This window comes from Theobroma cacao, chromosome 7 (assembly GCF_053813885.1).
Source record: "Theobroma cacao isolate CCN51 chromosome 7, ASM5381388v1, whole genome shotgun sequence".
NCBI classification, from domain to species: Eukaryota; Viridiplantae; Streptophyta; class Magnoliopsida; order Malvales; family Malvaceae; genus Theobroma; species Theobroma cacao.
The window spans coordinates 32,222,926-32,248,140 of record NC_142645.1 but is presented as its reverse complement, the minus strand read 5'-3'; the positions used below and the strand labels follow the sequence as shown (position 1 = coordinate 32,248,140).

The window sequence follows — 25,215 nt, the reverse complement described above, 5'->3', positions numbered from 1 at the left end:
ATTTTCTTAGAAAATCATTGTCATTCTAAAATCTCAAATCATTTGATAGCCAATTTAGAGATATAATTTCAACATGCATAAATAATATTTTTCATTGAAATCATGCTAGCTTTACATATCAAAATAATTTAAAAGTTGTGTATCCACTCACCTAATTAGAGAGTCGATTCCTAGCTCTAATCACAACTCCTTTTCGACATTATCTGTGGAGTTTTGAAGTGTTCCTACCATACAACAATCATCACGAACATTTCTAGAATAAGAATTTCGTAGTAACCATTCTCGGTACTTTTGAAAGTACTCGACTTTTGCTACACTACTTTTTTCTAGCTAAAACCCATGCTTAGAAACCCATAACTATTCCATCCTTACCTTAGGTGAGCTTACATGCTTAAGCAAATCATTAAACCTTTAAACCTTAATAACTAGCAAAAAGTTTTGGCAATAACACAACTATTTAAGTTATGAAAATCCAAAGCGAAAAGATTTAAAAGCTAAAAATATCATATTTTTCCATAAAAACCCAAATCTAAGCTTTAGAATCATAAAAATGGAACTTTTTATTAAAAATGTGTTAAAAGAGCTTAAGAATAGGTCTTTTACTTTGCAAATGCGGCTGAGGGTTACCAACCCTCGAAAAATGTGATATATTTATAAGGGTGTGAAAATACAATTATACCCTTTTTTTTCTGAAATCAACAAAATATATCGATACATTAGCCCATGTATTGATACATGTGGTTCTGGGGAAAATGTTTTGATACATTATGAATATGTATCGATGCATGTTCATTAGAAACCCATTTAGGACTAAATGTATCAATACATCATGAACATGCATCGATACATTTGAGATAGAATTGCCTAAAAACCTGCCCACGATTTAAGTAAATCTCCTTTTTACTTTCCATTTACTTAAGATATTTAATGTAAATAAGCAAACAACCCCCTTTTTGGATTCGATAAAAATATCAAAAAATCAAAATCCAAAAGATCAAAATCCAAAAGAATCAAAATTTAAATTTTGCTTTCAAGAACAAAATCGAAAAAGTTTAATAGAAATTAAATTTACGATTCCTATTTACCCTAGCAAACGTGCTCCAAAAATTAAAGAAAAATCACTTTTGATCATCTAAAAACCAAAGGAATCATTACCACCATTTTTTATTTTCAAAAGATTGTTCTATAAAAATCACATATTTTGACCCTTTCCAAACTTAGAAAATTTTTTGCTTCAAAAGTGACAGACAATAAAAAGTGTCAATAATTCTTTTGAAGGTTCAATCTAAGTTTGATGTTCGAAACATGTAATCTATATGCTCATGTAAGGATTTCCTAACTTATCATCTTACTCAATATGGGATTTCACAGCAATGAAACATGAGTTGGACTCCATGGATTCCAACCAACTCTAGACTCTAGTATATCCACTTGAAGGGCTAAAACCCATAAGATGCAAATGGATTTATGAGAGAAAAAGAGAAAATGATGGGAAGGTGAAAACCTTCAAGGCTAGACTAGTGGCCAAGGGTTTTACCTAAAGAGAAGGGATTGACTATGACAAAACCTTTTCCTTGGTTGCTATGCTTAAATCAAACAGGATCCTCTTAACCATAATTGCACATCTTGATTATGAGATATAGCAAATGGATGTTAAGATTGCATTTTTAAATGGGGATCTTAAATAGCATATTTATATGGCTTAACTAGAAGGTTTCATTAAAAAAGGCCACGAGCCTAAGGTTTGTGTATTGCATAGGGCCATTTATGAACTTTAGCAAGCATCTAAGTCTTGGAAGATAAGATTTGATATTACTATCAAATCATATGGTTTCCAACAAAATGTTGACAAACCTTATGTCTATATAAGGATACAAGATAAAAAGGTTGTTTTCTTTGTCCTTTATGTTGATGATGTTCTACTGTCACAACCCAATTCCAGGGCCATGACCGGCGCAACGGCCCAATAGGCATTGCCCACCAACCCCAAGCAAGCCTCTATTTCTTTAATATCTAATACTCGTAATTTCTATGAATGTTCTTTCAAAATTAGACCATGAGGACCAAGTATATATATATATATATATAACGTTCCCAAAATAGGGTTATCATTCGTCAACCCTAAACGACATGGTTAATCAATCAACATACATAGTGCAAAACAATCTCAAACATTTAAGTAACTATATACACATGCTAGAGACCTTGATTATCAGCGGAGTGACTCTGAGCGTGGGTGCCACTACAGGATGCCATGGTACCTACTGAATGGTGAATACAAATGGACACTTCAATCTAGGTCCCAATTACCTCTGAATCTGAAAACATGAAGTTAAAAAAAGTGAGTATAAACCCAGTGAGTGAATATAGGAAGGGAACAAGCAAACGATACGAAGAGTTTTTCGAAAACATGATGCACTCATTTAAAAACAATGCAAATTTGCATATTATGAACAAAACTTGATGCCGTACTATTTTTCAACTCATTTTAAAACATTTAGGAAGTTCAACTTTCAACATTCAATACAATCACATAATATTTTCTCTAACATTTTTATAGTATGTGTAAACATGCATACAACCACCGGTCATCAGCTCATGTGCACTCTCGCACCACACATAGCTGGAATCATCATCCTTCGATCATCAGCTCATGTGCACTCCCATACCTCACACATTGTCACGACCCGGTACTCCCCTCGAGCCCGTGACAACCGCCGCGATGTCTCGGTAGACACTTATTGCTCGGAATGTCAACCCGAAACCCCGCAAGGCTTTACTATCAGTTTCTCTGTTCCCTTGTGAGCAACCATTGTCAAATATCGTGTTCTAAAATATTTTAAGCTGTTTCCAACTTTAAACAAATAAAATATTAATTTTTTCGTCTCACAAGGGTATTTTGGTCATTTTTCTCAAAAATTTTAAAACTGGCTAAAACGTAATATACAAGTACAAAACACACAATTCATATTCAAAATGAGTTTAAAAGTCTAAAATCTTCATTTAAAATGAAATTATGGTTATTTGAATATAATAAGAAAATAAAAGAAATATTAAGTAAAATATTCTATTTTCTTATAAAACAATATTTATAGAGTTATACGTGAATAATTTTTATAGCGTAAAAGCTAAATAAATTTATACATACTTAAATACAGTAAGCCAAAATATTTAATTTAATTTACAATAACAAGAGTGCCCCCGAATAAACAAAAGTAAAGAGGACTGTGAACCTACGGTTTGGAAAATGCAGATCCCACTGTAGTCCTCGATGAGATCAGCTATCTACAGTCTATACTGAACCTGAAATGGGTGGAAAGGAGGGTGGTGAGATTATAAAATCTCAATGAGTAAACAAACATCATCCTAAACATCTAGAGTTGAGTACATGGAGACAATAAAGTAAATCATCATAAACTGGGTTATAGCATTAGAACACATTTTGTTCAAAACACGTAAAGCGGCTTATGAATCTCATAAAAATCTAGGCTTGTGCCATAAATCCATTCTCGGGGACACCTTGGCCGAGGCATCCTACCGAGACCGCCAAGGCTATTAAAATTCACATTTCACATAAATCATGTTTTTGTTTTGAAAACATAGCCGTTCCTTGGCGTTGGCTGAGTTCCCCCTCACGTGGTGGTTTAGCGTGAAGTGAACCCTAAACTTTACCCCAGGAGATACCCTACGCGCCTCTCCGTTCGAGGTAAGAATATAATGGGGTTTACCGTGCCCCTCTAAAAGGCTGGTCCACAGAAACCCCCTACTGCAGTGATTAATTAATATATAATCCACCATATAATAAAACTCAATAACATGATATGGCAATTTTTGTAATTCGTAGTTTTTCAAGGTAACCAAACAATTCGCATTTCAATACAATTGCCAACTAGCCAATCATGCTCGATTTATCATAAGCCAGTTAATTTAAACAATCAAATTGCCACAATTAACAGTCTCCGTGTACTCTATTTTTCAAAATCACTATTAATTTCAAAACAATTTATAATTTAATTTCATTGAAACTCATTTATTCATAAAACATGAAAATTTATCTTTTTAAATTCCTTTTTCCATAGAATTCATGAAAGCATTTAAAAACCACCCTAGATAATTAAAATGACAGTAAGTTTACTCACAATGTCTAGAATGCGGACTTTCGAAGCACTCTGTCTACTGGTCCTCGGATGCAATTTCCTTGCCTTTATCGGAGGACTCACCACCTTGACACAGTACAAAATCGAGAGTTTTACCAAGTTGGTACTAAATCAAAATTAAACTAATTTAGACTACCAATGCATGATATGGAATGCAAAAATGCACTGGTAACTATTTAAACCCGGTATTGGCCTAATTCGTCTTATCACCCGATTAAATTCCTAACGGGTCCGTTTAAACTCCAATTTAATTCTTTTCAGTTTCTATACCTCAATTGCACCCAAATTAACTTAATGTCCCTCAGTGTGGTGCAAATTATCAGTCCCAACAGTAAATTACGAAAATACCCCTAGTGGGTAAAAATTCGTATTTTTGCTCCGAAAATTCCCATTATTTTTCTAGGCTCATAATTCATCATTCCTTAACCAATTTTCCTAGAATAAAATCAAACTCATCCTCACTCACTACATGGTAAATTCAGCCATTAATGGTTGGGGGAGAAAATAAATTCTTTTCTTGTTGTTTTGTTTCTAAATATGCTAAACTAACTAAAAACACTAACATAAATTAAAATCAAATAAATCCAACAACTTTCTCTCTCCTAACCCATTTTTCCAGAATTTAATTCATCATGAAAACATGTAATTTAATCATGGAAAATAAAGAGAAATGCTTGGGAATAAGAAAACTCAAGCTTAATAGAAAAAACTCACCTTTTTCACTTAATTTCCTTGAAAATTCACACTTTTTCTTTGATTTTCTCTCTCTAGGGTTTTGTTTTTGTTTTCTCTCTCTTCTTGCTGGTTTGGCCGGCCATGGGGTGGAAGATGGGCTGATTTTGTGCCTTTTAAAAAGGAAAATAATAAATTAATAAAGGCATGACACATGGCATCATGTCATTGGCCCGTTTTTAAAATTTTAAAAATTTAAACATTTTATCTCCACCACATGTTTAGTCAAGGGTCAAAGATGAAGACAAGGAAGACCATGTGCTGGAAAAAATATCCTGGTGGTGGAAAATTACAATTTTGCCCCTGAGATGGCAAAATTACCATTTTACCCCTATACTCCAAATTATACCGAAATTAAAATTTTTCACTTCTAAACCTCAAATCATACTTCAATAAGTCAAATTATACTCTAATAAGTCAAATGGGATCAAAAAAAATCCTTTCTAAAATTCCCATTTTGTCCCCAGGTGGCAAATGACCATTTTGCCCCTAGTTAGTGAAAATTCCGATTTGACTCCAAATTGATCCTCAAACTCCAAATTACCATTTTAAGTCATCCATAAACTGTGAAACTCTTAATCTCACCTTAAAATTCCTATTTGATCTAGTTCGAGGATTAAATAAACTTTGTTGTACCTCTAGGTACAACACCGACTTTTGTAAATTTTTCGAGACTCTCCTAGCATGCAATCATGCTATCATCACATGTATGTCATGAATAGTATTTTATAAGGTTGGGCTTTACAGCACTACCCCCCTTAAAATAAAATTTTGACCTCAAAATTTCACTTACCTGATTCGAATAAAAGATGTGGATATTGGTTTCTCATCTGGCTCTCGACTTCCCACGTTATCTCCTCCATTTGAGCATTCTTCCACAATACTTTCACCATTGGAATGCTCTTGTTCCTTAGCACTCGATCCTTTCGATCTAGAATACGTATAGGCTGCACCTCGAACTTCAAATCCTCATGCAATTCAATGGGAGGTGTCTCTAAAATGTGAGAGGGATCGGGAACATACTTTTTCAACATCGAGACATGGAAGACATTATGAATTCGATCTAACTCTGGGGGTAATTCAAGTCTGTAAGCCACTGGCCCAATCCTTTCAATGATACGAAAAGGTCCAATGTATCTTGGATTGAGCTTTCCCCTCTTCGCGAATCGAATCACACCTTTCATCATCCAATAAATACCACAAATTATCACAATAGTATAATCAAATAAGATTTAATACTTGGAAATGTCAAATTATTACCTTTCCAAGGAGAAACCTTAAGAAAAACTTTATCGTCGACTTCAAACTCCAAATCTTTCCTTCGTTTATCCGAATAATTCTTCTGCCTATCTTGAGCTGTCTTTAATCGCTCTCGGATAACTTTGACCTTATCATTTGTCAAATCAATCAATTCCACATTCACCAATTTCCTCTCACCTACTTCATCCCAACAGAGCGGAGTTCGGCATTTCCTTCCATACAAAGCCTCGTATGGTGCCATCCCAATACTAGACTGAAAACTGTTATTATAAGCAAACTCCACCAATGGCAAGTGTCTGTCCCAACTCCCGATAAAGTCAATGACACAAGCCCGTAACATATCCTCCAAGGTCTGAATAGTTCTCTCAGATTGACCATCTGTCTGTGGATGAAAGGCAGTACAAAATCTCAATTTAGTTCCAAGAGCTTCCTGAAATTTCGGCCAAAATCGAGAAGTAAATCGAGGGTCTCGATCTGACACAATAGAAACTGGGACTCCGTGTAATCTCACAATCTCATCTATATAAAGTCTTGCCAGCCTCTCAATAGAATACGTGCTATGGATAGCCAAGAAATGGGCGGACTTAGTCAATCTATCCACAATCACCCAAATAGCATCCTTCCCACTTTGTGTCCGCGGCAAACCCAATACAAAGTCCATAGTCACATGTTCCCACTTCCATTCAGGAATCGGTAAAGGTTGAAGAGTACCTGACGGTTTTTGATGCTCCGCCTTGATCTGTTGGCATGTGAGACATTTCGCTACAAACTCTGCTATGTCTCGTTTCATACCCGGCCACCAATAACTTTCTTTAATAGTCCGATACATCTTGGTGCTTCCGGGATGTAAAGCGTAGGCGGAAGAATGAGCTTCCTCCAAAATAGCTCGTCTCAACTGATCATCCTTAGGAACACAAATTCGGTCTCTAAGCATGAAAGTACCATCATCGCTGAGTCTAAACTCACTAGCTTCTCCATCTTGCAGCTTTTGAACTTCCTGTTTCAACCAATCATCAGATTTCTGCAATTCTCTTATCTGATTCAACAATGAAGGTCTCACGACGAAACTAGCAAGTAGGGTTCCATCCTCACCATTATTCAACTGGATCCCTAGAGATTTCATCTCAAGTAACATCGGAAAATAAGAACTCCGAAGTGTTGCTAACGACGATGAGGATTTACGACTTAAAGCATCCGCTACAACATTTGCTTTTCCCGGATGATAATCAATCACTAAGTCATAATCCTTAATCAACTCCAACCATCGTCTCTGTCTCAAGTTAAGCTCTTTCTGGGTGAGCAAATACTTCAAACTTTTATGATCAGAAAAAATCCGACAACGCTCACCATATAAATAATGTCTCCAAATCTTCAATGCGAATACTACTGCTGCCAACTCCAAGTCATGAGTAGGGTAATTCGTCTCGTGCTTCTTCAACTGTCGGGAAGCATAAGCTATTACTTTCTCATCCTGCATCAACACACACCCTAATCCCAACTTAGATGCATCGCTGTATACCACAAATTCTTTTCCACTAACAGGAAGTGTTAAAACGGGAGCGGAGGTTAACCGGTTCTTTAGCTCCTGAAATCGATTCTCACAAACATCATCCCACTCATACTTAACTCCTTTACGAGTCAAACGAGTCAGAGGAGCTGCTATCAAAGAAAATCCCTGAACAAATCTTCGGTAATAACCGGCTAAGCCAAGGAAACTACGAATCTCAGTTACCGTTCTCGGTTGCTCCCATTGCAAGATTGCCTCAATCTTCTTGGGATCGACATAAATTCCAGCTCCGGACACCACATGTCCCAAGAAAACCACTTCCTTCAACCAGAATTCACATTTAGAGAACTTGGCATAGAGTTGTCTCTCGCGCAAAGTTTGCAACATAATGCGCAAATGGGCAGCATGTTCATCATCATTCTTCGAATAAACCAGGATGTCATCGATGAATACTATCACAAACTTATCCAAGTATGGATGGAACACCCTGTTCATAAGATCCATAAAAACTGCCGGGGCATTAGTCAAACCAAACGGCATCACCAGAAACTCATAATGCCCATAACGAGTCCTGAAGGCAGTCTTAGGTACATCCTGCTCCTTAATCCTCAATTGATAGTACCCAGATCTCAAATCAATCTTAGAGAATACCATAGCACCTCGTAATTGATCAAAAAGATCATCTATCCGGGGTAAAGGGTATTTATTCTTGATGGTCACTCGGTTCAGCTGACGGTAATCAATACACAATCGAAGAGTGCCATCTTTCTTCTTTACAAATAGGACTGGTGCTCCCCAAGGAGAAATGCTAGGGCGAATGAAACCTTTATCCACCAAATCTTGCAACTGGGCTTTCAGTTCCTTCAACTCTGCTGGAGCCATTCTATATGGAGGAATAGAAATAGGTGCGGTACCCGGAAGTAAATCAATAGGGAACTCAAGCTCTCGATTAGGAGGTATTCCCGGTAAATCATCAGGAAATACATCAGGAAACTCATTTACTATTGGGACATCCTCTAACTTAGGTTCCCCCTTTGAAGTATCGATCACGTATGCCAAATAAGTCGGATACCCTTTTTGCACTAATTTTGAAGCTTTGATGGCCGAGATTACACAAGATGGTAATACTCGACGTTCCCCTACAAACACAATCTCTGCTCCCTCCGAATTCCGAAGAACGACTTCTTTTCGGAAACAATCCACGTTCGCCCGATGTACAGTTAACCAGTCCATACCTAATATTAAATCAAAATCCAAGATCTCTAGAGGAATTAAGTCACCCCTAAATTCTTCCTCACCTACCCTTACCCCACAGTCTCTATAACAAGTATTTCTAATCAACTGTTCTCCTAGAGGGGTATGCACTACAATTTCTTCCTCTAATGGTGACAGGTTTCTATCAGTAATTGATGCAAATGTCGTACTCACATAAGATCTATCTGAGCCAGAATCTATCAAAACATAAGCATCTTTATCAAATAAAGACATAGTACCTGTCACTGCTCCAGGTCGGACTCGTGCCTCATCTTCTGTCACAGCAAAAACTCTTGTTGCGGTACGAGTCTGTGGTCTCGAAGGCGGATGTGACGGGGTATTACTCTCCACACCAGACCGTATGGCTACTCCCTGTCTCGGTGGTAACCCAGAAGAATCTCTCCTCTGTATATCTGTGCGAGCTGGTGGAGATGATGCAGCTACAGTGGCTCGTCCTAACTGTGGGCAATTACTCCTAATGTGACCCGTCTGTCCACATTGGAAACATCTTGTTGGCCCTCTACATAGCCCACTATGATAATTCCCACAATTTCTGCATCTGTCAAAACCTCCGAGACTCTTCCCAGAACCAGTCATAGCAGATCTGCTAAACCTCGAAGGTCTCTGCTGTGATGGTGGAAATGGAGGTCGAGGAGATGTCACGGAAACAGAAGTAGTGCTCCCTGAAGTCGCTGAGTCCTTGCCTCTTTTTACTGGCTGACTAGAAGACATACCAGGATTCCTCCTTTTTGCAAACTCAGTCCGAGTCCTTCTATTCTCTGTTGCGAGCTTCTCAGCCCGTAAAGCCATCTGTACCACCTCCTTATGTGGCTCCCTACCAATCACTGTCATTCGCTCTCTGATCTCATTACGGAGCTCTTCCTCGAAATAGCTGGCCTGATCCTGCTCAGATTTCACCAGATCCGGCACATATAACATCAACTCGTTAAAACGAGTCTCGTACTCCTCTACAGTTAGATTTCCCTGTTTCAAACTCAGAAATTCTCTCTTCTTTTCTTTTTGATGGAAATAAGTGAAATACTGACCATCGAATTCCCTGAGAAAATCGGACCATGTCTGAGGAGTAGCGGAACGGGACTTCACCGAATTCCACCAAGTACGAGCCCTCTTCTCTAATAATCTCGTAGCCACCATCAGCTTCATGTCATCATCTAATCCCATATCAGAGAGAGTCTCGGACACCTGATTAATCCAGTCCTTTGCTACAGTGGCATCCAACTCACCAGTGAAAGATACACAACCCAATTGCCTAGCCTCCTTCAGCTTCTTGGAAATGGATACATCCTGTATTGGTGGTGGAACTAAATGAGTAGCTAGAGGCACTACAGGTGGAACTTGACCAGTCTGAGCTTGACCAGCCATTGCTGCAAAGAAAGCTGCCAATGCCTGTGCTGCCTCAGTAGGCATGGCGGGAATACCAGTAGGTGGCTGAGGAGATGGAGGATGTGGAGGACTATCGGCCTGCTCAGCAGCAGGTGCTGCCCGAATGGTAGATGCAGCTGATTCCTCCTGTACTATATCTGGCTGATGACGTTGGGAACGACCTCTTCCCCTCCCAACCGATCTAGTGAGAGGTGGGCGTCCGCGTCGAGGAGGCATTATAATCTATAAAAAAAATACGAGCAAGTTTAGGTAACCTTAGGCTCTATATGCAAATGCATGCATTCTATTCAACCTAACCTAACTTAACTTAATCCGGGGCCACACTGATATTGTAAATATTTAAAACAACTTTAAAACTAAAAACTTTGATCTTGAAAACCAAAAGCTCTGATACCAATCGAATTGTCACGACCCGGTACTCCCCTCGAGCCCGTGACAACCGCCGCGATGTCTCGGTAGACACTTATTGCTCGGAATGTCAACCCGAAACCCCGCAAGGCTTTACTATCAGTTTCTCTGTTCCCTTGTGAGCAACCATTGTCAAATATCGTGTTCTAAAATATTTTAAGCTGTTTCCAACTTTAAACAAATAAAATATTAATTTTTTCGTCTCACAAGGGTATTTTGGTCATTTTTCTCAAAAATTTTAAAACTGGCTAAAACGTAATATACAAGTACAAAACACACAATTCATATTCAAAATGAGTTTAAAAGTCTAAAATCTTCATTTAAAATGAAATTATGGTTATTTGAATATAATAAGAAAATAAAAGAAATATTAAGTAAAATATTCTATTTTCTTATAAAACAATATTTATAGAGTTATACGTGAATAATTTTTATAGCGTAAAAGCTAAATAAATTTATACATACTTAAATACAGTAAGCCAAAATATTTAATTTAATTTACAATAACAAGAGTGCCCCCGAATAAACAAAAGTAAAGAGGACTGTGAACCTACGGTTTGGAAAATGCAGATCCCACTGTAGTCCTCGATGAGATCAGCTATCTACAGTCTATACTGAACCTGAAATGGGTGGAAAGGAGGGTGGTGAGATTATAAAATCTCAATGAGTAAACAAACATCATCCTAAACATCTAGAGTTGAGTACATGGAGACAATAAAGTAAATCATCATAAACTGGGTTATAGCATTAGAACACATTTTGTTCAAAACACGTAAAGCGGCTTATGAATCTCATAAAAATCTAGGCTTGTGCCATAAATCCATTCTCGGGGACACCTTGGCCGAGGCATCCTACCGAGACCGCCAAGGCTATTAAAATTCACATTTCACATAAATCATGTTTTTGTTTTGAAAACATAGCCGTTCCTTGGCGTTGGCTGAGTTCCCCCTCACGTGGTGGTTTAGCGTGAAGTGAACCCTAAACTTTACCCCAGGAGATACCCTACGCGCCTCTCCGTTCGAGGTAAGAATATAATGGGGTTTACCGTGCCCCTCTAAAAGGCTGGTCCACAGAAACCCCCTACTGCAGTGATTAATTAATATATAATCCACCATATAATAAAACTCAATAACATGATATGGCAATTTTTGTAATTCGTAGTTTTTCAAGGTAACCAAACAATTCGCATTTCAATACAATTGCCAACTAGCCAATCATGCTCGATTTATCATAAGCCAGTTAATTTAAACAATCAAATTGCCACAATTAACAGTCTCCGTGTACTCTATTTTTCAAAATCACTATTAATTTCAAAACAATTTATAATTTAATTTCATTGAAACTCATTTATTCATAAAACATGAAAATTTATCTTTTTAAATTCCTTTTTCCATAGAATTCATGAAAGCATTTAAAAACCACCCTAGATAATTAAAATGACAGTAAGTTTACTCACAATGTCTAGAATGCGGACTTTCGAAGCACTCTGTCTACTGGTCCTCGGATGCAATTTCCTTGCCTTTATCGGAGGACTCACCACCTTGACACAGTACAAAATCGAGAGTTTTACCAAGTTGGTACTAAATCAAAATTAAACTAATTTAGACTACCAATGCATGATATGGAATGCAAAAATGCACTGGTAACTATTTAAACCCGGTATTGGCCTAATTCGTCTTATCACCCGATTAAATTCCTAACGGGTCCGTTTAAACTCCAATTTAATTCTTTTCAGTTTCTATACCTCAATTGCACCCAAATTAACTTAATGTCCCTCAGTGTGGTGCAAATTATCAGTCCCAACAGTAAATTACGAAAATACCCCTAGTGGGTAAAAATTCGTATTTTTGCTCCGAAAATTCCCATTATTTTTCTAGGCTCATAATTCATCATTCCTTAACCAATTTTCCTAGAATAAAATCAAACTCATCCTCACTCACTACATGGTAAATTCAGCCATTAATGGTTGGGGGAGAAAATAAATTCTTTTCTTGTTGTTTTGTTTCTAAATATGCTAAACTAACTAAAAACACTAACATAAATTAAAATCAAATAAATCCAACAACTTTCTCTCTCCTAACCCATTTTTCCAGAATTTAATTCATCATGAAAACATGTAATTTAATCATGGAAAATAAAGAGAAATGCTTGGGAATAAGAAAACTCAAGCTTAATAGAAAAAACTCACCTTTTTCACTTAATTTCCTTGAAAATTCACACTTTTTCTTTGATTTTCTCTCTCTAGGGTTTTGTTTTTGTTTTCTCTCTCTTCTTGCTGGTTTGGCCGGCCATGGGGTGGAAGATGGGCTGATTTTGTGCCTTTTAAAAAGGAAAATAATAAATTAATAAAGGCATGACACATGGCATCATGTCATTGGCCCGTTTTTAAAATTTTAAAAATTTAAACATTTTATCTCCACCACATGTTTAGTCAAGGGTCAAAGATGAAGACAAGGAAGACCATGTGCTGGAAAAAATATCCTGGTGGTGGAAAATTACAATTTTGCCCCTGAGATGGCAAAATTACCATTTTACCCCTATACTCCAAATTATACCGAAATTAAAATTTTTCACTTCTAAACCTCAAATCATACTTCAATAAGTCAAATTATACTCTAATAAGTCAAATGGGATCAAAAAAAATCCTTTCTAAAATTCCCATTTTGTCCCCAGGTGGCAAATGACCATTTTGCCCCTAGTTAGTGAAAATTCCGATTTGACTCCAAATTGATCCTCAAACTCCAAATTACCATTTTAAGTCATCCATAAACTGTGAAACTCTTAATCTCACCTTAAAATTCCTATTTGATCTAGTTCGAGGATTAAATAAACTTTGTTGTACCTCTAGGTACAACACCGACTTTTGTAAATTTTTCGAGACTCTCCTAGCATGCAATCATGCTATCATCACATGTATGTCATGAATAGTATTTTATAAGGTTGGGCTTTACAGCACTACCCCCCTTAAAATAAAATTTTGACCTCAAAATTTCACTTACCTGATTCGAATAAAAGATGTGGATATTGGTTTCTCATCTGGCTCTCGACTTCCCACGTTATCTCCTCCATTTGAGCATTCTTCCACAATACTTTCACCATTGGAATGCTCTTGTTCCTTAGCACTCGATCCTTTCGATCTAGAATACGTATAGGCTGCACCTCGAACTTCAAATCCTCATGCAATTCAATGGGAGGTGTCTCTAAAATGTGAGAGGGATCGGGAACATACTTTTTCAACATCGAGACATGGAAGACATTATGAATTCGATCTAACTCTGGGGGTAATTCAAGTCTGTAAGCCACTGGCCCAATCCTTTCAATGATACGAAAAGGTCCAATGTATCTTGGATTGAGCTTTCCCCTCTTCGCGAATCGAATCACACCTTTCATCATCCAATAAATACCACAAATTATCACAATAGTATAATCAAATAAGATTTAATACTTGGAAATGTCAAATTATTACCTTTCCAAGGAGAAACCTTAAGAAAAACTTTATCGTCGACTTCAAACTCCAAATCTTTCCTTCGTTTATCCGAATAATTCTTCTGCCTATCTTGAGCTGTCTTTAATCGCTCTCGGATAACTTTGACCTTATCATTTGTCAAATCAATCAATTCCACATTCACCAATTTCCTCTCACCTACTTCATCCCAACAGAGCGGAGTTCGGCATTTCCTTCCATACAAAGCCTCGTATGGTGCCATCCCAATACTAGATTGAAAACTGTTATTATAAGCAAACTCCACCAATGGCAAGTGTCTGTCCCAACTCCCGATAAAGTCAATGACACAAGCCCGTAACATATCCTCCAAGGTCTGAATAGTTCTCTCAGATTGACCATCTGTCTGTGGATGAAAGGCAGTACAAAATCTCAATTTAGTTCCAAGAGCTTCCTGAAATTTCGGCCAAAATCGAGAAGTAAATCGAGGGTCTCGATCTGACACAATAGAAACTGGGACTCCGTGTAATCTCACAATCTCATCTATATAAAGTCTTGCCAGCCTCTCAATAGAATACGTGCTATGGATAGCCAAGAAATGGGCGGACTTAGTCAATCTATCCACAATCACCCAAATAGCATCCTTCCCACTTTGTGTCCGCGGCAAACCCAATACAAAGTCCATAGTCACATGTTCCCACTTCCATTCAGGAATCGGTAAAGGTTGAAGAGTACCTGACGGTTTTTGATGCTCCGCCTTGATCTGTTGGCATGTGAGACATTTCGCTACAAACTCTGCTATGTCTCGTTTCATACCCGGCCACCAATAACTTTCTTTAATAGTCCGATACATCTTGGTGCTTCCGGGATGTAAAGCGTAGGCGAAAGAATGAGCTTCCTCCAAAATAGCTCGTCTCAACTGATCATCCTTAGGAACACAAATTCGGTCTCTAAGCATGAAAGTACCATCATCGCTGAGTCTAAACTCACTAGCTTCTCCATCTTGCAGCTTTTGAACTTCCTGTTTCAACCAATCATCAGATTTCTGCAATTCTCTTATCTGATTCAACAATGAAGGTCTCACGACGAAACTAGCAAGTAGGGTTCCATCCTCACCATTATTCAACTGGATCCCTAGAGATTTCATCTCAAGTAACATCGGAAAATAAGAACTCCGAAGTGTTGCTAACGACGATGAGGATTTACGACTTAAAGCATCCGCTACAACATTTGCTTTTCCCGGATGATAATCAATCACTAAGTCATAATCCTTAATCAACTCCAACCATCGTCTCTGTCTCAAGTTAAGCTCTTTCTGGGTGAGCAAATACTTCAAACTTTTATGATCAGAAAAAATCCGACAACGCTCACCATATAAATAATGTCTCCAAATCTTCAATGCGAATACTACTGCTGCCAACTCCAAGTCATGAGTAGGGTAATTCGTCTCGTGCTTCTTCAACTGTCGGGAAGCATAAGCTATTACTTTCTCATCCTGCATCAACACACACCCTAATCCCAACTTAGATGCATCGCTGTATACCACAAATTCTTTTCCACTAACAGGAAGTGTTAAAACGGGAGCGGAGGTTAACCGGTTCTTTAGCTCCTGAAATCGATTCTCACAAACATCATCCCACTCATACTTAACTCCTTTACGAGTCAAACGAGTCAGAGGAGCTGCTATCAAAGAAAATCCCTGAACAAATCTTCGGTAATAACCGGCTAAGCCAAGGAAACTACGAATCTCAGTTACCGTTCTCGGTTGCTCCCATTGCAAGATTGCCTCAATCTTCTTGGGATCGACATAAATTCCAGCTCCGGACACCACATGTCCCAAGAAAACCACTTCCTTCAACCAGAATTCACATTTAGAGAACTTGGCATAGAGTTGTCTCTCGCGCAAAGTTTGCAACATAATGCGCAAATGGGCAGCATGTTCATCATCATTCTTCGAATAAACCAGGATGTCATCGATGAATACTATCACAAACTTATCCAAGTATGGATGGAACACCCTGTTCATAAGATCCATAAAAACTGCCGGGGCATTAGTCAAACCAAACGGCATCACCAGAAACTCATAATGCCCATAACGAGTCCTGAAGGCAGTCTTAGGTACATCCTGCTCCTTAATCCTCAATTGATAGTACCCAGATCTCAAATCAATCTTAGAGAATACCATAGCACCTCGTAATTGATCAAAAAGATCATCTATCCGGGGTAAAGGGTATTTATTCTTGATGGTCACTCGGTTCAGCTGACGGTAATCAATACACAATCGAAGAGTGCCATCTTTCTTCTTTACAAATAGGACTGGTGCTCCCCAAGGAGAAATGCTAGGGCGAATGAAACCTTTATCCACCAAATCTTGCAACTGGGCTTTCAGTTCCTTCAACTCTGCTGGAGCCATTCTATATGGAGGAATAGAAATAGGTGCGGTACCCGGAAGTAAATCAATAGGGAACTCAAGCTCTCGATTAGGAGGTATTCCCGGTAAATCATCAGGAAATACATCAGGAAACTCATTTACTATTGGGACATCCTCTAACTTAGGTTCCCCCTTTGAAGTATCGATCACGTATGCCAAATAAGTCGGATACCCTTTTTGCACTAATTTTGAAGCTTTGATGGCCGAGATTACACAAGATGGTAATACTCGACGTTCCCCTACAAACACAATCTCTGCTCCCTCCGAATTCCGAAGAACGACTTCTTTTCGGAAACAATCCACGTTCGCCCGATGTACAGTTAACCAGTCCATACCTAATATTAAATCAAAATCCAAGATCTCTAGAGGAATTAAGTCACCCCTAAATTCTTCCTCACCTACCCTTACCCCACAGTCTCTATAACAAGTATTTCTAATCAACTGTTCTCCTAGAGGGGTATGCACTACAATTTCTTCCTCTAATGGTGACAGGTTTCTATCAGTAATTGATGCAAATGTCGTACTCACATAAGATCTATCTGAGCCAGAATCTATCAAAACATAAGCATCTTTATCAAATAAAGACATAGTACCTGTCACTGCTCCAGGTCGGACTCGTGCCTCATCTTCTGTCACAGCAAAAACTCTTGTTGCGGTACGAGTCTGTGGTCTCGAAGGCGGATGTGACGGGGTATTACTCTCCACACCAGACCGTATGGCTACTCCCTGTCTCGGTGGTAACCCAGAAGAATCTCTCCTCTGTATATCTGTGCGAGCTGGTGGAGATGATGCAGCTACAGTGGCTCGTCCTAACTGTGGGCAATTACTCCTAATGTGACCCGTCTGTCCACATTGGAAACATCTTGTTGGCCCTCTACATAGCCCACTATGATAATTCCCACAATTTCTGCATCTGTCAAAACCTCCGAGACTCTTCCCAGAACCAGTCATAGCAGATCTGCTAAACCTCGAAGGTCTCTGCTGTGATGGTGGAAATGGAGGTCGAGGAGATGTCACGGAAACAGAAGTAGTGCTCCCTGAAGTCGCTGAGTCCTTGCCTCTTTTTACTGGCTGACTAGAAGACATACCAGGATTCCTCCTTTTTGCAAACTCAGTCCGAATCCTTCTATTCTCTGTTGCGAGCTTCTCAGCCCGTAAAGCCATCTGTACCACCTCCTTATGTGGCTCCCTACCAATCACTGTCATTCGCTCTCTGATCTCATTACGGAGCTCTTCCTCGAAATAGCTGGCCTGATCCTGCTCAGATTTCACCAGATCCGGCACATATAACATCAACTCGTTAAAACGAGTCTCGTACTCCTCTACAGTTAGATTTCCCTGTTTCAAACTCAGAAATTCTCTCTTCTTTTCTTTTTGATGGAAATAAGTGAAATACTGACCATCGAATTCCCTGAGAAAATCGGACCATGTCTGAGGAGTAGCGGAACGGGACTTCACCGAATTCCACCAAGTACGAGCCCTCTTCTCTAATAATCTCGTAGCCACCATCAGCTTCATGTCATCATCTAATCCCATATCAGAGAGAGTCTCGGACACCTGATTAATCCAGTCCTTTGCTACAGTGGCATCCAACTCACCAGTGAAAGATACACAACCCAATTGCCTAGCCTCCTTCAGCTTCTTGGAAATGGATACATCCTGTATTGGTGGTGGAACTAAATGAGTAGCTGGAGGCACTACAGGTGGAACTTGACCAGTCTGAGCTTGACCAGCCATTGCTGCAAAGAAAGCTGCCAATGCCTGTGCTGCCTCAGTAGGCATGGCGGGAATACCAGTAGGTGGCTGAGGAGATGGAGGATGTGGAGGACTATCGGCCTGCTCAGCAGCAGGTGCTGCCCGAATGGTAGATGCAGCTGATTCCTCCTGTACTATATCTGGCTGATGACGTTGGGAACGACCTCTTCCCCTCCCAACCGATCTAGTGAGAGGTGGGCGTCCGCGTCAAGGAGGCATTATAATCTATAAAAAAAATACGAGCAAGTTTAGGTAACCTTAGGCTCTATATGCAAATGCATGCATTCTATTCAACCTAACCTAACTTAACTTAATCCGGGGCCACACTGATATTGTAAATATTTAAAACAACTTTAAAACTAAAAACTTTGATCTTGAAAACCAAAAGCTCTGATACCAATCGAATTGTCACGACCCGGTACTCCCCTCGAGCCCGTGACAACCGCCGCGATGTCTCGGTAGACACTTATTGCTCGGAATGTCAACCCGAAACCCCGCAAGGCTTTACTATCAGTTTCTCTGTTCCCTTGTGAGCAACCATTGTCAAATATCGTGTTCTAAAATATTTTAAGCTGTTTCCAACTTTAAACAAATAAAATATTAATTTTTTCGTCTCACAAGGGTATTTTGGTCATTTTTCTCAAAAATTTTAAAACTGGCTAAAACGTAATATACAAGTACAAAACACACAATTCATATTCAAAATGAGTTTAAAAGTCTAAAATCTTCATTTAAAATGAAATTATGGTTATTTGAATATAATAAGAAAATAAAAGAAATATTAAGTAAAATATTCTATTTTCTTATAAAACAATATTTATAGAGTTATACGTGAATAATTTTTATAGCGTAAAAGCTAAATAAATTTATACATACTTAAATACAGTAAGCCAAAATATTTAATTTAATTTACAATAACAAGAGTGCCCCCGAATAAACAAAAGTAAAGAGGACTGTGAACCTACGGTTTGGAAAATGCAGATCCCACTGTAGTCCTCGATGAGATCAGCTATCTACAGTCTATACTGAACCTGAAATGGGTGGAAAGGAGGGTGGTGAGATTATAAAATCTCAATGAGTAAACAAACATCATCCTAAACATCTAGAGTTGAGTACATGGAGACAATAAAGTAAATCATCATAAACTGGGTTATAGCATTAGAACACATTTTGTTCAAAACACGTAAAGCGGCTTATGAATCTCATAAAAATCTAGGCTTGTGCCATAAATCCATTCTCGGGGACACCTTGGCCGAGGCATCCTACCGAGACCGCCAAGGCTATTAAAATTCACATTTCACATAAATCATGTTTTTGTTTTGAAAACATAGCCGTTCCTTGGCGTTGGCTGAGTTCCCCCTCACGTGGTGGTTTAGCGTGAAGTGAACCCTAAACTTTACCCCAGGAGATACCCTACGCGCCTCTCCGTTCGAGGTAAGAATATAATGGGGTTTACCGTGCCCCTCTAAAAGGCTGGTCCACAGAAACCCCCTACTGCAGTGATTAATTAATATATAATCCACCATATAATAAAACTCAATAACATGATATGGCAATTTTTGTAATTCGTAGTTTTTCAAGGTAACCAAACAATTCGCATTTCAATACAATTGCCAACTAGCCAATCATGCTCGATTTATCATAAGCCAGTTAATTTAAACAATCAAATTGCCACAATTAACAGTCTCCGTGTACTCTATTTTTCAAAATCACTATTAATTTCAAAACAATTTATAATTTAATTTCATTGAAACTCATTTATTCATAAAACATGAAAATTTATCTTTTTAAATTCCTTTTTCCATAGAATTCATGAAAGCATTTAAAAACCACCCTAGATAATTAAAATGACAGTAAGTTTACTCACAATGTCTAGATTGCGGACTTTCGAAGCACTCTGTCTACTGGTCCTCGGATGCAATTTCCTTGCCTTTATCGGAGGACTCACCACCTTGACACAGTACAAAATCGAGAGTTTTACCAAGTTGGTACTAAATCAAAATTAAACTAATTTAGACTACCAATGCATGATATGGAATGCAAAAATGCACTGGTAACTATTTAAACCCGGTATTGGCCTAATTCGTCTTATCACCCGATTAAATTCCTAACGGGTCCGTTTAAACTCCAATTTAATTCTTTTCAGTTTCTATACCTCAATTGCACCCAAATTAACTTAATGTCCCTCAGTGTGGTGCAAATTATCAGTCCCAACAGTAAATTACGAAAATACCCCTAGTGGGTAAAAATTCGTATTTTTGCTCCGAAAATTCCCATTATTTTTCTAGGCTCATAATTCATCATTCCTTAACCAATTTTCCTAGAATAAAATCAAACTCATCCTCACTCACTACATGGTAAATTCAGCCATTAATGGTTGGGGGAGAAAATAAATTCTTTTCTTGTTGTTTTGTTTCTAAATATGCTAAACTAACTAAAAACACTAACATAAATTAAAATCAAATAAATCCAACAACTTTCTCTCTCCTAACCCATTTTTCCAGAATTTAATTCATCATGAAAACATGTAATTTAATCATGGAAAATAAAGAGAAATGCTTGGGAATAAGAAAACTCAAGCTTAATAGAAAAAACTCACCTTTTTCACTTAATTTCCTTGAAAATTCACACTTTTTCTTTGATTTTCTCTCTCTAGGGTTTTGTTTTTGTTTTCTCTCTCTTCTTGCTGGTTTGGCCGGCCATGGGGTGGAAGATGGGCTGATTTTGTGCCTTTTAAAAAGGAAAATAATAAATTAATAAAGGCATGACACATGGCATCATGTCATTGGCCCGTTTTTAAAATTTTAAAAATTTAAACATTTTATCTCCACCACATGTTTAGTCAAGGGTCAAAGATGAAGACAAGGAAGACCATGTGCTGGAAAAAATATCCTGGTGGTGGAAAATTACAATTTTGCCCCTGAGATGGCAAAATTACCATTTTACCCCTATACTCCAAATTATACCGAAATTAAAATTTTTCACTTCTAAACCTCAAATCATACTTCAATAAGTCAAATTATACTCTAATAAGTCAAATGGGATCAAAAAAAATCCTTTCTAAAATTCCCATTTTGTCCCCAGGTGGCAAATGACCATTTTGCCCCTAGTTAGTGAAAATTCCGATTTGACTCCAAATTGATCCTCAAACTCCAAATTACCATTTTAAGTCATCCATAAACTGTGAAACTCTTAATCTCACCTTAAAATTCCTATTTGATCTAGTTCGAGGATTAAATAAACTTTGTTGTACCTCTAGGTACAACACCGACTTTTGTAAATTTTTCGAGACTCTCCTAGCATGCAATCATGCTATCATCACATGTATGTCATGAATAGTATTTTATAAGGTTGGGCTTTACACACATAGCTGCAATCATCACCCTACGGTCATCAACTCATGTGCACTCTCACACCACACATAGCTAGAATCACCCGTTATCACTGGCATGTGCACTCCCACACTGCACACGTGCAGTTACAATTATCATTCAACATTGCATTTCAATGCATGGCACATGTAACAACATGTAACAAGAATCTTTGCATAACAATACATAACATGCCACAAATCAATTGGCAATTCAACATAATATTTCAAATACGTAATTCATCACATTATACGTATCGCACAATATAGGAACACATGAGTTAATCACATTACACAATTTCACAACGTAAAGAGATTTCATCAAGGGCTTGTTCCCAAGCACATTTTAAAGCAAGACAAATAAAGTTTTCAAATGATTCATTCAAACACATGTGCATTTATCCTAAAACATTTTTAAATTCAAGTTCACTCACCTTAACGATGCCACCTAACAAAAATCTTAATCTAGGTAGTCCCGAAATACCATTAAAACCTATAATTGCCAATAAACAATAATAGCTTCAAATATATCATAAATTCAAACTTAATAATTCTAATAAGCATATGCTTGATAAACTACATTCTAGCCTTATTTTTAACCTAGAATTCTCATCTAATTCTCAAACCCATCATATCAACTATTCAAATTTAATGGTTCTTTACCTTGGTGAACTTGGAGGTATAAAGATCAACAAAAAACCTAATATTTTCAAGAAAAAGAATTTGAAGAAATTAGGAAATAAAATCTGAAAATATAACCCATAAATTCAAAAATTCCAAAATTTGAAAATATATACCTTTTAGCCTTAAAAATGAAGATTTGAAGTTGAAAATTCAAGTGTTGGTGATGGTGGAGTAGAAATCGAAAATAAAGGAAAGAAAGAAAGATTTTTTCTTCTCTCTCTTAGGGTTTAGTTGTGCTAGAAAATGGAGTTAGAAGCTGCAGGTTTGGTGCCCAAGAACTTAGGAGAAGAAAGAAGTAAGAAAAGAAAAGAAATGAAAAGAAATGAAGGAAAAGAAAATGGAAAAAGCTTCATTTTTTTGGTGGAGGATGCAAATGGCATTGGGAGGAGAACAAGAAGGAAGATAATGCCTTGGACATGATGGCCAGCCATGGGACAAGGATGAAGGGTCAAAGCTTCCAATGGAAGCTTTGACCAAATTAATGGCAAAATTATCATTTTGCCTTCTAAGGTTTTCACTCTTTTTAATTACGTCCTCCCATAATCTTTTAAGTCCAATTTCTTCCTATTTTTCTTTCTTAACACTTGTACGTATAAAATATCAAGTTTATAGTTCAACATAGTATCATCATAATATTTAAATATTTATTTACCAACGTTAGCTTTTTTTAATAGAAACACGCGGACCCTATTAGTGTCATTTTTCTCCAAAATTTCCTTGTTCTTCTTCTCCCCCACTTAGATTGACCATATATTCTTTCATGGAAAATTTCAACATTGAATAAAATATTAATATTTTAATATTATTTTATTCTAAAAGTTTTCACATGTCTCCTTGGCATCCAAAATGTCTTATTATGCCCTGATTTACTTCCGAATCACTTTTTATCTCGCTAATTCATCCTCAATAAAAATATTTTTATTCAACTGTTATTTCTTCGCGTGCGAAATATTTTTCTCCAAACTATTTCTTTCACCTTTCATCACTTTTGAATATTCTAATTACCCTCAATTGGCATCCAATAAGCTTTATTAGCCACCATATCAAAGTATAGGGTATTACAGTCTCCCCCACTTAAATAGAATTTATCTTCGAATTCACGTTGGTGTCAGGTTATCAATCTTACTCTATGATCTTATTCCATTCGTCCCTTTATAGGGAATTTTGAGTTATTCACCTCGTTTACCTCCAGTTCGACTAGAATACTTCACTTATGTCTATTATCATCTTTTAGAATCAAATCGGCGGTAACCTTCACAACCATTATCTCTTATATTAAAATGTCGAGTATGCCTTTCTTTCCATCATTGAATTTGAACCATAACTCCATCTCATTCATACCGATTTCAATCACATTTTATACTTACTTGTGTATACCTAATCACCATCTTATTACTTCATTCCTTGTTGAACTTCTCGACATTCATTCATTCATGTTATCCCCATGCACTATTACGTAGCTTACCGCATTCTAAACATACCATATTCATTCCGGTACACATTGTCAATGTTAGGAGGGAGGTTAATGCCCTCAATTATTCCCACATACATCATGTTCATCTTGCATTTATGCAACTTCAATCTCCTTAATCATATTGGTCCATCTTGTATGGCTTAACCATGCTATAGATTACATTTCCTTGATATCATTTCTTTGACTATTTCTCCAAAATTTCTTTTATCAATATAGCTCAACTTTTGATGGGATTTCTCATTGTTGTACTATCTGTACAACTCATCAATTATACTGAGTTCGAATCTCGAATCACTAAGAATAATTCTTCACTTTAGTTGGGCACATCACTAACTCCACACATACGTATGTACGCGCACATTTAAATATCAACATTCCGTATTATGTGTGGGACTCCTTGTATTTAAGTTCCTTCGGACTAAATTTCCCTTTATTCATTCCCATCTATAACCAAGATTCAATATAATAATCCTCATAGTGCATGTCTACACTCTCATATTTAATCTAGAAGCATTGGGGTATAACCAATCTCAGATTGCCCTCTCTAGGTATTTAAATTATCATTTCACTTACGTCTTACTATAAGTTCTCCTTTACGTAATCCATACGAATTCTCATTATGCCTATGCATAGCTTCACATCATTCACATGATTATACTCCTTCCTTATCATTTCCAATTATAGGCTTAAGTTTCATTGTACTCCATATCCTTGCATCATAACATCATTAATCACGTCTCATTGCTAAACATCATTTTCATTAAATTGCAATCCAGTATGTGTACATGTTTTATAATCTCATTGATCTTTCAAAAATTCATATTTACTTGATCATTGCATCTTATCCAATACCACAATCCCTCAAAGTCATCCTTATTTCTCAATTATCTTTCATGCTTCTAACATATATATTATATCCTTATTGCATTTCGATATTAACCAGTCACTTAAGACTTAGACTCATTCGAATCATGTATGCCTCAAGCATTTATGAATTCCATTTTCCATCATCCATTAGGAGGTTTTCATTATCTGACTTTATTATCAAGGCTACCTTCAATCGTCTTTTGTACTACTCTTTCACACAAATATAACATCATTCTCCCTTAGCCAATTGACTATATGTACATGAAATTACAATACTTGAAACAAGGTTTTTCTCAAGTACCTCTCAATGTCAATGTGAGTATCACTCTCAGCTTATAGCTTCCTTTTCGTAACCATGTAACTTAATGTTTGTTTTCATAAGATTCACAGTAGGATTCCTCTTGAGTATTTCCTTGGGGATACCTATCTTAAAGTTATGTCTCATTGTATATGATCACATAACCCATGGT

The 25,215-nt window shown here is 37.3% G+C and overlaps 2 protein-coding genes across 3 annotated transcripts; both read right to left on the bottom strand.

Moving 5' to 3' along the window:
* Positions 1-3,200: 3,200 nt before the first annotated feature.
* On the bottom strand, positions 3,201-9,665 carry LOC148761804 (uncharacterized). Of its 2 annotated transcripts, none has more exons than XR_016027380.1 (3): positions 4,872-4,968; positions 4,140-4,223; positions 3,201-3,303 (listed from the first exon to the last, which is right to left on the bottom strand). XR_016027380.1 is itself a non-coding variant. In XM_088807957.1 (3 exons), the coding sequence occupies exons 1-2, from the start codon at positions 9,640-9,642 to the stop codon at positions 4,174-4,176; spliced, it is 543 nt and encodes a 180-aa protein (XP_088664083.1). In that variant the 5' UTR covers positions 9,643-9,665; the 3' UTR covers positions 3,201-3,303; positions 4,140-4,173. The 2 variants fall into 2 exon arrangements, 1 of the variants encoding a protein (XP_088664083.1); XM_088807957.1 differs by lacking the exon at positions 4,872-4,968 and adding an exon at positions 9,150-9,665.
* Positions 9,666-11,239: 1,574 nt separating this feature from the next.
* On the bottom strand, positions 11,240-17,781 carry LOC148761803 (uncharacterized). Its single transcript, XM_088807956.1, has 3 exons — positions 17,189-17,781; positions 12,179-12,262; positions 11,240-11,342 (listed from the first exon to the last, which is right to left on the bottom strand). Exons 1-2 carry the CDS (start codon positions 17,757-17,759, stop codon positions 12,213-12,215), a joined length of 621 nt encoding a protein of 206 aa, XP_088664082.1. The 5' UTR covers positions 17,760-17,781; the 3' UTR covers positions 11,240-11,342; positions 12,179-12,212.
* Between the last annotated feature and the right edge of the window lie 7,434 nt (positions 17,782-25,215).

Bases quoted from the DNA above. Each gene is read 5' to 3' on its own strand.
- LOC148761804 (XM_088807957.1), bottom strand. From the start codon at position 9,642: ATGTCTTCTAGTCAGCCAGTAAAAAGAGGCAAGGACTCAGCGACTTCA. The intron at 4,224-9,149 runs GTACTATGTCTT...TACTGTGTCAAG, and splicing joins CCGACCTGGAGCAGTGACAG to GTGGTGAGTCCTCCGATAAA.
- LOC148761803 (XM_088807956.1), bottom strand. From the start codon at position 17,759: ATGGCTTTACGGGCTGAGAAGCTCGCAACAGAGAATAGAAGGATTCGG. The intron at 12,263-17,188 runs GTACTATGTCTT...TACTGTGTCAAG, and splicing joins CCGACCTGGAGCAGTGACAG to GTGGTGAGTCCTCCGATAAA.